The 14870-nt window shown below is 42.3% G+C and overlaps 1 protein-coding gene across 6 annotated transcripts in view; it reads right to left on the reverse strand.

Annotated features, from left to right (window-relative positions):
- Window positions 1–14870, reverse strand: part of LOC117969783 (pumilio homolog 1-like) — a 56624-nt gene that overhangs the window by 9470 nt on the left and 32284 nt on the right. For 3 of the 6 annotated variants that reach the window (XM_058997737.1, XM_058997735.1, XM_058997732.1), the window contains exons 7-17: window positions 14154–14427; window positions 13728–13821; window positions 10578–10694; window positions 7903–8054; window positions 5623–5761; window positions 4697–4840; window positions 3801–4097; window positions 2760–2996; window positions 2029–2296; window positions 1547–1676; window positions 927–1061 (exon numbers count right to left, since the gene is read on the reverse strand). In XM_058997737.1, the coding sequence (XP_058853720.1) occupies window positions 927–1061; window positions 1547–1676; window positions 2029–2296; window positions 2760–2996; window positions 3801–4097; window positions 4697–4840; window positions 5623–5761; window positions 7903–8054; window positions 10578–10694; window positions 13728–13821; window positions 14154–14427 (1987 nt within the window). The remainder of the gene's footprint in view (window positions 1–926; window positions 1062–1546; window positions 1677–2028; window positions 2297–2759; window positions 2997–3800; window positions 4098–4696; window positions 4841–5622; window positions 5762–7902; window positions 8055–10577; window positions 10695–13727; window positions 13822–14153; window positions 14428–14870) is intronic. The other 3 variants (XM_058997736.1, XM_058997734.1, XM_058997733.1) reach the window with 2 other exon arrangements.

Consider the following 14870-nt stretch of genomic DNA (forward strand, 5'->3'; position numbering starts at 1 on the left):
AGCGATTGGTCAAACACAGTGTGCCCAAGCACCGAGTTACTACTGCATATGCTATGGTACAACAGAGACAGTAATCAATAACGATCAATCATTTCTGAAAATAACTTCTGAAAGTAAGATTAAGTTTGTTAAAAATAGGTCCTTGGATCCCCTAAAAATGTTGTATCCATCAAAAGCTGTGCCAATCAAAGCACTATAAAAAATATAACCAACCTTTTTGTTTGCTTGTTTGACTACGGCCCCTAACACTGAAGGGGTTAATCAATTGTGTATCTACATAATTCTGAATTAGCTGTTTGCGCATAATTTCTAATTAAACTATCAATTTATACAATCATATGATTGCAAGTTGTATTGATTAAGGGATAACTAGCATTAGAGAATTCAACTGATTAAATCGTAAATCATTTCTTCTAGATTGCAGCCATGATCAGCAGGTTCATTTTTCTGCTTGACTAAAGTTTTCTAGTTGAATGTCTTCAGTCTGGGGTAAACTGCTTAATGAGATCCAACCAATCCCTAACGGAAATAATGTATATATTTTGATGCTGTGGACACACTTTTTTACAGAAGTTACTCTTCTCCTCCTTCACTTATTTCAGTGCAACAGGGATCTTATGATCTTCCTGATGTATCTCAAATCAGTTCAAGCCCTCTCCTCTCCCCTGCTCTCCCTCGTGTTATTGCATGGCCAGACAAGACTCATCTCAAGCTCTAGTTCCAATCAGTTTTTATGCTACTGTTACGTTTTTGTATGCTTTGTTTTCTTCAAACACTTTTAGTACACAAACGCTACGGAGCACAGATTAAAAAGACTAAAATAAAAAAAAAAGAAATAGGGACCGCACTACAAATACTAGAGAACGACAGAGTAGATGTGTAAAGACAACAGTAGAAGTAGTATTAAAATGTGCTCTGAAACTTACAATAACCTGCTGGTCCGAGGGAATGAACTCGAGAGCTTTCTGGATCACCCGGCAGCCATACATCTGCAGAGCGAGCGACAGAACGTGCCCGCGGATTCGCTCCGCCAGAGCCAGCTTCTGGTCCAGGCTGCCGAACTGCGGAGGAGAAAACACAACGCATGAGTCTATCTGAGGAGGCATGGCCCTGCAGCGCGGGCAAACTAACATGTGTGCTCATAACCAACACCCCCTGCCACAGCTGGAAATACCTACTAGTGTTTATTTCACAGTACTCAAATTAACATTCATTAACCCTCCACAATACCTGAAAATCTAAAATTGCAGGAGACCATAAATCTCAAAAAACCCTCCAGAGCTAGGGAACGCCCATTCCAAGTCAATACAATTGGATGGTTCGAGTGATACGTGACACACACATCTCCACCTATCTACAAGGACAGAAGCCTCCGTTTCACAGCAGTTTGCAAAACCCTATAACATACACGATTTGCTAATGTTACAAAACTAGTAACAAAAAAATGAATATGCACATTTACTAGTATTCAACAGGGGGGGAAAAAAGTTGTTCTGGTAAACTGAGACCCGCGTGCCAGAAGACAGGTGGTCAAAGAAACACTCACCTCAAAGAACTTCTGGATGACGTAGTTTCCAAAGACATCCACCATGAGCTGGTAGGCAGCCTGCAGGATCTCGTTGAAGACCAGCTGCCGCTCAGCAGGTGTGGCTCTCTCCAGCTTCAGCTGAATGAACCTGGACAGAGAAACAAACATGCATTAGCAATACGGCAGGGATACATGCTCATTCCAGTCTCACAGCCAGAAGAGAATATCCAGTTCAGAAGACTTTAAAATAAGTAAACAAGAAATGTTGCATTTATTTTATTTTTTTGCATTACAAACCAACAACAAAAAATGTACACAGTACTACTGTGACAATACCACTTTGAGTATTGCCGGTTACAAATCTGAACGTGCTCACCCCCGTGCCAGTGATTACTGTAACAGAATATAGATGCACATTTAATATCCACGAGAAAGAAAGTTTTTCTTTTGGTATTTGACTAAATAAATGAACAGACCTCAAGCTGGTCTCCCTCCCCTACCTGGAGCCGTGCTGGTCCTGGGAGAACTCCATGATGTGCCCTGCGATCTCGCGCAGCTGCAGGTTGGGGTAGCGGTTGTTGCGGAAGTCCTCGAGCAGGCGGCTGCGTCCCGAGGGCATGACGTCGGACATGCCATAGCGGAGCCGTGAGGATGGGAAGAGCTGGCTGCTGGGGCTGAACAGGCTGGAGCCGCTGCTAGCGCTGCGGTACTTCGCCTCCGCCCCTGGCGCCGCCGAGATGTAGCGCCCGCTCCCATTGGTCAGACCACCTACCGAAAATCAGACAAAACGCAGGGGTCATAATTACATACCTATAACAGTCTTATAGTAAATGTATTCCTTTTCAGCAGTATTATGACACGCACTGTAAATTAACCTGGAAGTTATTTATTTTGCTATATAGTTGGAATAAATACACACTTTGCTATCCCATTTATTTTGTCTGAAATGCACGTGTGCAGAAGACAGTATACAGGACAACTGTATGAGGTCACCATGAAGCCTTATTAAAAAAAACAACAAAATATACTTGCAAATAAAAACCAGTATAACTATTGAAGTTATTCCCCTACTAACATGATATGCGTTTATTAGGCCTACAATAACAAGTGGGGTCCGACAATCTGACCATTGGGGTTTATTATGGAATGATCTAGTTATCCGTTGACTGCTTGTGGCTGTCTAATCACATTTCGAAGCTGTAACTCCGGCATGTGGCCCGTCCTCGCTCACCCAAGTTGAGGCTGGTTGAAGACCCGTGTGTGGACAGCGAGGGGGGTGGAGTCAGCGAGTGGCTGGGTCCCTGGTTGGGCAGTGGCATGCCCACCGGCCCCGGGGAAGAGGAGAAGCCCAGCCCGTTGTAGAAGCTGTGGCCGATGGGGGTCAGGCTGTTCGAGGCCCGCTTGTAGAGATCTGAGCTGCTGGTCAGGGAGTCCCGACGAGAGCCACTGCTGGTGTTTGAGTTCGGAACTGCAATGAGACAGCAGACATGGAAAATAAAACAAACAGAAAGAAAATGGAAGAGAGCAAAAGAAAGATGCCAAAACCGTTCTGGGGTACTTTTCAAACTGCAGTGCTTCCTCTATTTGACTTGCAGATATTGAAAAATGAATTTATAGGGCCCTTACACTAAAGTATAGTGCATCGCAATTTACTGTTGAACAAGAGAGCACTGGAAATGCACTGTAAAGGAAAGCTTACTAATTTTTCTTGCTTTCTACTTACTATACCTGAAGAACATGGATAATGGAAAGCTTAACTTAGTAGCAGATTAATTCAAAATTCAACATACTAGGCAATGTTCAGCAGGTGTGTCAACCAGCTATTAATTGTAAAACAAACTTTGCAGCAGCACAAGCAGCCCAGGGGCATAAGGACAACATGGGTCACAGTTTTGATACGAGCGCTGCTGTACAGATAGGCATGCTATGAAATGACAGCATCTCAACGCAGTAAAGAGAAATCTCCTATGTTTGATTCCTCTATATTGCCACCTGCATCACCACATTACGTTACTGAAATAACCAGGTGCCAGCAGTCCTGCTAAATCTACTCTAAACTGATCGCACTTCTGAATAAGTGACACTCAAGCCTGTAGCTTTACTCTTAGGAGTTTTAAGGGAGGAATAAACTATTTAACAGGAATCTGATGATTCCACAAACTCCTGGCTCCTGATCATTTAAATGATATACTTCATTAAGGGTAGTTCTGAAACCCAGGACTGGGTGCAGCAGGGCTAGTTGCAGTTTCTATCCTGCCCTGCTCCCACATACCTGCCGTACCAAAGCCCCCCAGTGTGGATCCCAGCGTGGCCCCAAGAGAGCTGCTGCCCCCGAAGCCCAGCGAGTTGTTCCCCGGCTGGCCGGAGCCCTGTGAGAAGAGGGAGCTGCTCTGGGAGCTGGTGTTCAGAGAGCTGTTCCCGTAGAAGGAGCTAGAGGCCAGGTTGCTGCCTGGCTGTTGCTGGGGCTGCGGCTGCTGGTTACCCAGGGTCCGGAAGGGCCCGCTGGCTCCTCCAGCCAGACCTCCATTTGCACCGCTGGCAGAGGCTGCTGCCGCCGCTGCTGCCACCGCTGTGGAGAGGGGGAGGGAGTTTCAAATGAACTATATTAACATGGAGTGCAGACACTAGGGCCATATTTCCCAAAACATTACAAATGGTCAACGTTTTAATCTACAAAGTATACTCATCAGGATGGCTGCCAAATCAAAACTTTGACCATGAAGTTGTTGCATCACTTTTCTTTCATAACAAAACTATATTCTTCCCTATCCCTAAATCCTAAAGAAAACATGTTTTTTTGGTAATGTGAATGCTACTGTTTTTTAAAAGTAAACTATTGCTTTGACATCTAAGCAGATCTGGGTACAAGAACTCCTGTCCCCCCCACAAAAAGGTCAGGTTGGTTACATACCATTTTACTAGGTCCTGATTTACTGGTACTTGTGAATGAGTAAATCAATTGGGCAGCAGTTTTGGCACCCATTTTGTTTTGGGGACATTAAAACACTTTTTTCTGAACCATTCAAAAAAATATGGACAATGGCACTAATCGTCTTGGGCTGCCTTACCTAAGTTAATCAAGGTCTGTGAAACTGGCAGACACCACCACCAACCGCTCTTTCATTTGAAAGTACCACTGTTTTCAGCCACACTGGCGCGTGCTCTTACCTGCCTGTGCAGCTGTAGGACTGATGAGGAGCGGTGCTGGGCCCATAAGCCGAACCGGGCCCCCCAGTCCACTCCGCGCCCCTGCATTCACCACCAGGGCTCCCGTTTGGTCATAATAGGCAGCTGGCGCCAGAACTGGATAGCCTAGAAACAAGGGCAACATCTCTGAATCAGAGGAGCACAACCTTCAACTGTAGGAAATGAGTGGGGTATGAACCTGACTGACCTTGGAACACCCCTGACACAGAGAAACTAAGCTAGCAAAAACAAGGTTTAGCTTCACACACAATTAGGCAAGATATACAAGACAGGCATTTGAGTGCATTTAGAAGCATTCAAAATCCTCTGATACACACACTAGCACCATGTCCGATGCCCTCCCAGAAACTGGTGACATATCATGGCTTAATTTTTGATAATAAGTAGTGGCTTCATTATTGTGTCTAATGATAAAACTGTAAGTGTAACTTTTGAGTATTGGAATCAATAAAGGAAACTTATTAACACATCAATTGGTATTGTGCACACATTTACAGACATATTAGATTCCTAACATAACTGTGGCAACAAAGGGATTAAGCAGTTCCTATCACAGACTTAATCAACTAAATAGGACAGCTACAAATAAAATTGTTTTGGATCGCATTATTGAGGAGTTTGGTGATAAAACGAGTGATCAAGAGATGATTGATCGGTATGTACTATTATTACGAGTTATTTGAAAAATATCGAACGAGGGGAGGGGCGGTGCTGGATATGCAGTACTGAGTGTCCTGTTGATATGCAGTGCCTTTTAAACCTGTTTTACTGTGGAAAAAAATACTTTTAAACAGTGTGTCTAAAATAAACCGGACCTGACGAGCCTGACACGCGCTGAATAAATGGACCACAAAGGGTTAACATCCTTCCCTGCCGGCTGTTCTCACCTGGCACTCCAGCCGCCAGCCCCTGTCCAAAGGCAAGAGCGGAGTTCACAGCGGCAGCCGCTACCAGCTGATCGTTCTGCTGCCCCTGCTGACTCTGGTTCGGGGTCAAAGGCCGCTGGTTGCCCCCTGCACGGAGAACCTAAGAAACAACAAGCAGCAAAGGTCACTCGGGCCAAAGATCAGTCTGCTCCACCCACCTTCAACGTAAAACTGACAAACATTGGTTAATCAAATCTGGAAACTGCAAGGTAGGAAGACTGGTAAAACTATAACCCAGTGCATGCATGTAATAACAACATACCTGAACAGTTAGAAAGGAGTTAATCCGATTACAGCCAAATGCAATCTGAAACTACTATGAGGCTAGGAGTGTATGATAAAAGCTTGGTGAAGACTGGTGCAAAATCAAGGCAGCTATTGGGTTGCTAATGTAGTTTGTGAGAGACTGACAGACTGACGCAATCAGCGCATAAGTGTCCACATTTTTTGAACCCTAAAAAGGAAGACTGGTTACTATAACAGTCAAAGATATTTTGTTTGGATGTTTTTAAAAGTCCAGTTTTTAGAAGGGCACTCGAGTGCTGTTCAATTCCAGATAGTCTTATATTTACTGTATATTAGGTTGACTGTCAGGTTTGAAAAACCTTTAGCACTCTACTAACAGATAAGGTTAAGGCCCACTCGGTATTGCCTGACAGTTGATACCTTCACAAAATCCCCAAATCCTTGGGTCCAGTCAGGTATTTGTCTCCTGAATGTATAGGACAGGGGCAATGTGATTTTACACAACAGCACAGATATGAATACACCTCACATTACAAAACTGCATTCTCAGTGAGTGCCACTATTGCCAGGCTAACATGTCAAAGCCCATCAATGCACCTTACTAAAGAGAACCTGTCCCCACAGCAGCAGAGCCACAGTCCACAGGGTCCTAGTGCCACCCACAAATATGCACGATGGGTTGCCAAGTATTTAAAACATTAGCTTGGTCCAGCAAACTAAGGATGCTTCCCATTCATCGTTCCATGAAGTAATTGAGCTGTAAGCATGCTTGAATTGGCTAGATGAGGCTTGAGGGTTATGTCAAACGTAAATAAAAGTAGTGCTAGGACAAACATGGAATTTTCACGTTCGGACTTCTGGAAGATTGACAAGTATTTGAATATTTGTTCATTTGCAAAAGGTTATCAAAGCCATTATATGTAATATTGTATTAGTTTAAAAATGTCCCATAAGTAAGAATAGGTTGCGACGGCCATACTTCACCCCACTGAATTAACTACAAAACATAAAGGATGCCATGCAGTAGTTCATTAAAAATAATACATTGTGTATTTCAAGTAAAAACAGTATAGAAAGTACACCCTGCATTTATTTTTCAAACAAAAGTGGCCAGACATTCATAAAGTAACATTACTTTTTAACTTCATTAAACTTTTCAGATAAAATACACCTGGAACTGTTACTTCCGTTACTGCATTCTACATAAAAACTAGGTTCGCAACATGAAAGAAAAACAAAAAACATCTTGCATTGTGATCAACATTTCCTTTGCAAGTTGGGCCAGTGTTGCAAAACGTAAGCATTTTGGAGTGACGTACCTGATCTGTATCACATGGCAGACAGAAACGGACCCAAACTGCCTCACAATGTAAAGATCACTATTTGGCAGCTGGTGTTGCATGCACATGCTAATCTGGACTTTACAATGCTGAAGTTTGATAGCCAGAGTAAATAGGAGGCCTATTTTTTTTTTATATATATAAACTCAATTTTAGAAACTGACGCACATATTCTGACAAGGTGGTAAGTCGTGCAAGGCAAAACACGTCCTGATGTATAATCGTGTAATTTCTGGCAGAAACAAATGTTTTTTTTACCATCAAAAGACACGTAAGAGAGTCACACACACACACACACACACACACATAATGTGTGTTCGGATATTTGTCCCAGCATTTAAAATAAACACTTTTTCCCCTAGATCACTGCAAAAATATCCAATTGCAAAAAAACAAAACAAAAACGCAGTGCAACCAGCCCCCACCTCCCAGAGAGAATACATCAGATTACCAGAGCTTCTGAATAAAGCTGCTTGTAAAACACATTACACTGAAATGTTTCAGCGAGTGAAGATAAAGATGTCCCTGAAGATATTTTTTAGCACACTAAAATGAAGGTTACATAAAACACACAAGCAGTCTCTGCTGAATGTATGCACTACACTGCATGCACAACAAGCAAATACACATACTGGATATCAGACAAACAACATACCTGCTGCTGTCCCTGCTGATTCTGGGATGCTGCTTGTTGATTGGCAGAGTTGGTTGCCGCGGCAGCAGCTGCAGCCTGCTGTTGAAAGAGGTTGGCTGGATATACTCCCCAGGGGGTGACTCCATAGTACTGGTGGGGGACCACTGCTGGGCCTGCCAGGCAACAAAGAGGAAGGGCGTTGAGAGGAAGCAGAGACGACAAGCAAGCTGCCCACACAGGGACAGTGCACAGCCAGCGGGAGCCTGAGGCAAGCAGGCTGACCGTAACAAAGGATTGTGTGGAGTAGGAAGCGGTTAAGAAACCAACCCCATTGTAACTCAAACTTGTTTGGGATATTGCTCTGCTAGTTGCCTAGAACTTCTTTCCCCAGTAACCAGTCCTGTGTTTGATAACTACATTGTTGAAATGTGTTACTAAAGGACTTTTCCAACAAGCAGGCCTAGGCCTAGAGTCCGGTAAATTGTTCAAATGTCTTTCCCTCAATAGATCTAATCCTGCAGGTAGTCAGATGAAGACCTGCACTGTCGGAAGCTAATCACTGCTCAGGCTGGATTTCATTATGCAGAAAGCAATGGACCAACTACCAGACAACTGTATCTTTTTTAGATTTTACACCCCTCCCCCTCACAGTATACCGCAGTTATCATGCGGTGCAGCTTGAAGTGTAAAACCAATACCTTCTTTTTCCAGCAGAGTGCGCGGGAGAGCTTTTCAGAATTTACTAAGTTGTATACGGTTGCTCTTTAACAAGATGATTTCTGCTTTATTGTTTCTCTCTGCAGGGGTATCATGTGAGCACTGTATTAAACACACTGGGCAGCAAAAGGGTTCAAATGAATTTGTTGGATTGAGAAAATACTAAAGGAAAAAAAAAAACAGAGAATTCTGCCCATACAAATGCAATTTAAATGTAAAAGTTCAGGGGATTTTTTATTACAATTTTGTTTTTTAATCAATGTGTTATATATCTGAAAAACGTTACCGTACTTCATACCATTTTTGCAAGTATTCAAATCAATAGATGCAATTGTTTTGGCCAAGTTTCATACAATGCGTTACTTCAAGGTTTCTACAAGACCAGATGGTTGAGTGGATTAAATTGTTGTTTATTCACGTAATCCCATGCAAGCAAGTAAACAGATTTAATCTCCAGTTAAAACTCTACAGCCCCACATGGTTTCTATAGGTCACATGTTTAAATGGGTGCCACTTACATGCCCATTTCACTTACACTGTTTCCTGTAAAATGCTGCTGTTACAAGTTTGTAATAACTATTATTATTTACATACTGTTGGAAATGCACTTTTTACAATGTTGTATTTAATGACTCTGTAGTTTCAAATCGTTGTTTATATTATTTTAGATTGCAGGGTTGTGTGATTTTGAACAATAATCTTGCTTGTTAATGTTGTGCAGTTCACTAAAATGATCTCATTTGGAGGGGGGAGGGGCAATCAATCAATCTAGAATGAATGGTATGAAAGTCAGACAGCAGTCTGAAACATGAAATAAAGCTTTGATAATTAAAACCTAAGTGATAATTAAATAAAACACAAAATAAAGCTTTGATAATTAAAACCCTAAGTGATAATAATTCAATAATCTTCTTTACTGAAGTATTACTTCTTGTTCTACGCTAACATAGCCTGACCTCACGACAGGCATTGTAACAAAAGTAGGGTGTTACAATAATAAATATTCATTTTGTTTCAAACATTTGTAAAAAAAATAAAAATAAAATAATAATAATTATAATAATAATAATAATAATAATAATAATAATAATAATAATAACAACAACAACAACAACATTCCAGTTGTCACCATTTTATGTTTCTAGCCAAAGACAATCTAATGTTGCTTTTAGGTTTTATATAATTGTCACTTATCTCCTATCTATCTATCCATCCAACTGCATCTGGTGTAAAGAAAAACGTGCCACTTGCCAGTTCTTCAGGGGATTTTCTACAAATTGAATTGACATGATTTATAAAAATAAAAACACTGCCTGGCGGTGCAGTATCAGCCAGCGCTCCTACCACAGTATTGGGGACATGTTCCATGGAAGCCACTGGTTCCCTTTCACAGTGTGGGGAGTGTGGAGGGGTTTTGTTTATTTATATATTTGTAAATATTAAGGGATTTAGAAATTGTATTGTAGATTGGTTGAATAGTCCATAAGGCACTTCAACACTTATTCAACAGGCTTCCACAAGAGGGTCCAGTGAGAGTCAAGGACAGTAGCTTTGACAGTTTTGTAGAACAGCTGTCAATTATCATTCAATGTCTTTTGTAATACATACACAGAGTGAAATTACAGAATCATGAACTACATTTTGGTACATCCCAGGGATGGAAACAAGACTCCTATTGCATAGCAGTTGCTCCCATTCCAGGTTTTAATCGGTAAATATTTGACCCGGGTAGAAATATCTTCCAATCAAAATGTTTCCATAGGGAAGAAGTCAGGGGCTACACATGCTCGAGAAGCCCCAGTGTCTAGGTAACAAGCTCAGGTGTGTCATTAAACTCATAGTAAACCAGGAGTGGATTAAACTGCTATGCAAGGAGAGCCCTGCATATGAACTTGTAGACAGTTGTTTGTACGTTTGTTTTATTTTCTATCACTCAAGCCTCAAATGGAAGAGCAGAGGGTGTGAGGATCTTCTCTTACCTAGCGTGGCGGCCGCAGCGAGCCCTGCTGCGTAGGGGTCCGTTCCTGGGGGGGCTGCACTGATGATGTACGGGTTTTGAACAAAAGCGGTGGGAGCAAGACCTGCTGAAAACACACCTGTCAGTAAAAACAGACTTCAATAGGATGGCAGTCCCACACATCCCTTAAACTACAGTCTCCACACATCTCTATAAAGCACCTGGCTGTCAGAAGTGACTCGTACACACATCTCATTTAGGGGGGTTCTTGATTTTTTTTTTTTGTATGTGCATTACCTGCTCAGACACTGACCACCCAACATCTTCTCACCTGATGTGTACTTGAACCATCTTGACACTGAACTAGACATGACAATGCAATATCCTTCTCCCAAACAGTAAGGCTATATTGGGTCTGCAAAGACCTTGCCTGCAGGGGACTGAACCTTTCAACAAACATCTGGGAGGACGAAACTACAACCATGAAGAATGCCCCCTTCCCAACCCCACCCCCCCACAAAATCCTAACCTTAACTTTCCTGACTACACAAGTTAATAAATGTAAAGTACATTTGTCTGCAAAGGTTATGTGTCATCCCAGCTAGTCATCAAAATGTAATAGACTTTCCAAGCAGAACGACTCATTCAGATATTCAAATCAGAGGTGTCACAGGTCTGTGTACCCTCATTGTCCTGTGCATATGAAAAAATATTATAAGTGAGCATGCATATGCAATATATATATATATATATATATATATATATATATATATATATATATATATATATATATATATATATATACACACACACACACACACACAGTACTGTGCAAAAGTTTTAGGCAGGTGTGAAAAAAATGCTGTAAAGTAAGAATGCTTTCAAAAATAGACATGTTAATAGATTATATTTATCAATTAACAAAATGCAAAGTGAGTGAACAGAAGAAAAATCTAAATCAAATCCATATTTGGTGTGACCACCCTTTGCCTTCAAAACAGCATCAATTCTTCTAGGTACACTTGCACACAGTTTTTGAAGGAACTCGGCAGGTAGGTTGGCCCAAACATCTTGGAGAACTAACCACAGTTCTTCTGTGGATTTAGGCAGCCTCAGTTGCTTCTCTCTTTTTAAACAGCGCGTCTAAAATTAACTGCGCGTGTGAAAATAAATTAGACCTGGCGTGCCTGACGCGCATTTAATAAATGGACCGCAAAAGGTTAAAAGCAAGCCAGGGATGTTTCTGTGACCAGCCTAATTACCGGTTTCCCCAGATCTGTGCTGTATTTAAAACAAGGTTTCCTATCTCCTGTTTCCATCCACAGTCGTTTCCAGGGCAACGGTCAACTCACCTAGGGACCCTTCACTCCTCAGGGCTAAGTGAAGAAATCATGTCAATTCTCCCTATTAGTTATGTTGTACCAACCAGAGAAAAAGGGACCAGTTATATTTTCAGAAAATCCTGACAGCACAGCACATGAAGAAAAAAAAAAAAAAAAAAGAAAAAACCCAGCTCCAGTGCATTAGTGCCCACCCCCTGAAGGGGGTACATTAACATTAAAAACATGACTTGGCACAGTATGACTGCCCTTATTGTCAAGGACATTGGTTTACACTGGCTTCTTAGCAAAGGGCTCTAAAAAAAACACCTCTGCAGGCTGCACAGGCTGATCATGTGGTAGAGAATTCTAAGCCGAGAATCCTATAGCCCCAGTCCCTCCACCTCCAACTGTGAAACACTCCGGAACTCCCCTGAGATCCCGCTATCTGAATGCAGTCACCATAGAAACAGGGGAACAGAAGAAGAAATGAATCTTCCAAAGAAAATGCAATGTGTCAAGCTGCTCTTGTTGGGTTCATTACTGCACAGATCAGTGGGCGCCTGGAATTGGGTGGGGAGGGTGAATGGGAGCTCAGCTGGTTACAGTGAGTGCATATGGATTCCTACATGAAGAAGCATCCCATTTAAATAAATACAGCTGGCTGACATTGCTGATACATTGATATTCATTAGTAGGAGGTAGCAAAAGTTAACCTTATACAGCTTCACAACCCAGGTGTGCTACCGAGAACAAGAACACAGCATTGAGAACAATACTGATAGAAATGTAATGAGACAGTACAGTGGTCTGAACCTGAGGGGGGTAGAATTCAGACAACTCCACAAACAAGGAAGCAGAGCAAGGTTAGCATGGGGCAGTGCAGGATGAGGCAGAAGCATAGTCCTAGAGAAACAGCATTAGTGGGGATATATATTTGGGGATAAATATTTTTAGTCAGCTGTGCATAGTAGATTATGCACAGCTGACTAAGAACTAAGCCTTCGCATTGCTTACAAATAACTCGCAGCACTCTTAAGAGGTTGACTGGTACCCCTACAATACATATGGGTATTAGTTATGTTGCTACAAAATAAAGCTACATTCAAGGGGAATGTTTATATATAAAAACAAAACAAAGCCAATGAAGACAAGTAATAGTTGGCTAGAGATCAGGCTAAAGCGGAGACTCACAGAACATGCCGACTGCATTGTACGTTAAGTGTTTTGTGGCTACCTTTAGTTCAAGTTGTGCACCTGTTGCTGTGTCAGGTGTCATTCACAGAGTTGCAAGAAATACACATACAAGTCATCAAAACAATAATAAAACGAAGAGCGGATAGGTTTATATCGAACATGATGTGGTTTAAACATTTCAAATGCTTTATCATTGACACAGAGTGCAGATCTACACTCTCACTGAAATCACAAGTGCAGTTGCTGCTCATAGGTTCCATTGGGGGCATATAAAGCAGCTTTACAGTGGGAGTTCTCTATTTAGAGAAGTAGAATGGCACACTAGCTAAATACTGCTCATATATTGTGTAATCTTTATTAAATGGAAAAATAAACAAGCCGTGCATCAGTGTGGGTGGAGTGTTAACAGGCCTTCATTAGAGAGGTGAAATGAGTGAGGTGTGTAGCAGCGTTACAGAGAGTGATAGAGAGCAGAGATCCAGAGAGTGAGACAGGAATGCTGGTCTGTTATCACAGACCCCATTAGAGCACAGGGGAATGAGGGTGGGGAATTATACAGTCCCATTCCAGGACAGAAGGTGGGGGTATTGAGCATTGCAAAGACACACACACCCATGTTTGTGCACTACAGCAGTGGATTCCTCGAAAGCTCTTACCTATGTGAGGTTGCTGGGCAGCTGCTAAGGCATATTGCTGCTGCTGTGCTGCTGTCAGCTGCTGGACTGTCAGGGCGTTGGGTCTCTGGAACAGCTGTAGGCAAACAGGGCACAGAAGCACAGTTAGAATGATTTTAGGGCAGCAACATTTAACTTGTCATGGAACCAAACTGGTATGAACACCCACCCCACCCCCCAATCTCATCTTCCATATTTACAAAAAATGGAAAGGACTTAAAGGAAAGGAGACTGCATTTGTCATGCTTTACACAATATCCTTTTGATTCAGTGAATAATAAAACTACACAAAACAAGGGTATTCGAGTATACCTTTGTATGAACAGTTGAATATTTTGTCACATGCATTATGATCTTCACTGTGAACTGCAGCACCCCTGCCACACCTGTCTCGTCCCCGCCTCTCACCTGCTGCTGGGAGTTGTAGTCAAACAGCCCCACAGTGGCTGCTGTGGCGGAGTCCATGGGAAGCTGGTTCCCGGAGTAGTCGAACTGCAGGGGCTCCATGCCCACAGACTCCATGTGGTCCAGCGGCATGTTATGGGACTCCACGCTGTGGAAGTCCTCCACCTGTTTGGCTCCGTTGCTGTTGGCCAGCTGAGCCAGGCCCTCCAAGCCGTTCTGACTGGGGCCCAGGAGGTCCACCTCACTGCCGGAGGGCGGGCAGTTCCCTGGCGTGCGGCTGGAGGGCACAGAGGGAGGCAGGAGGGCACAAGAGTGTTAGCCAGTCTGGAACTACTGCTTTGTGTTTATTGTGGCTACTTGTAATGATGCTCAGTGTAACAGATTAAATATATGTTGAGTTTTTCATTTGTTTTGTTTAGATTGAATGTGTTGTGGTTAAGAAATCCTTAAAAAAAAAAAAAACTTAAATTCAATGACAAACATTTTGATTAGAATTCTTCTTCAGTGTCATCTTGTGCTTTAAACGTCTAGAATGCTGTGTGATATTCTGCATGTGAGATCTACGCTGTCATAAGAACATAAGAAAGTTTACAAACGAGAGGAGGCCATTCAGCCCATCTTGCTCGTTTGGTTGTTAGTAGCTTATTGATCCCAGAATCTCATCAAGCAGCTTCTTGAAGGATCCCAGGGTGTCAGCTTCAACAACATTGGTTTGAAGGT

This window comes from Acipenser ruthenus, chromosome 23, assembly GCF_902713425.1.
Source record: "Acipenser ruthenus chromosome 23, fAciRut3.2 maternal haplotype, whole genome shotgun sequence".
NCBI classification, from domain to species: domain Eukaryota; kingdom Metazoa; phylum Chordata; class Actinopteri; order Acipenseriformes; family Acipenseridae; genus Acipenser; species Acipenser ruthenus.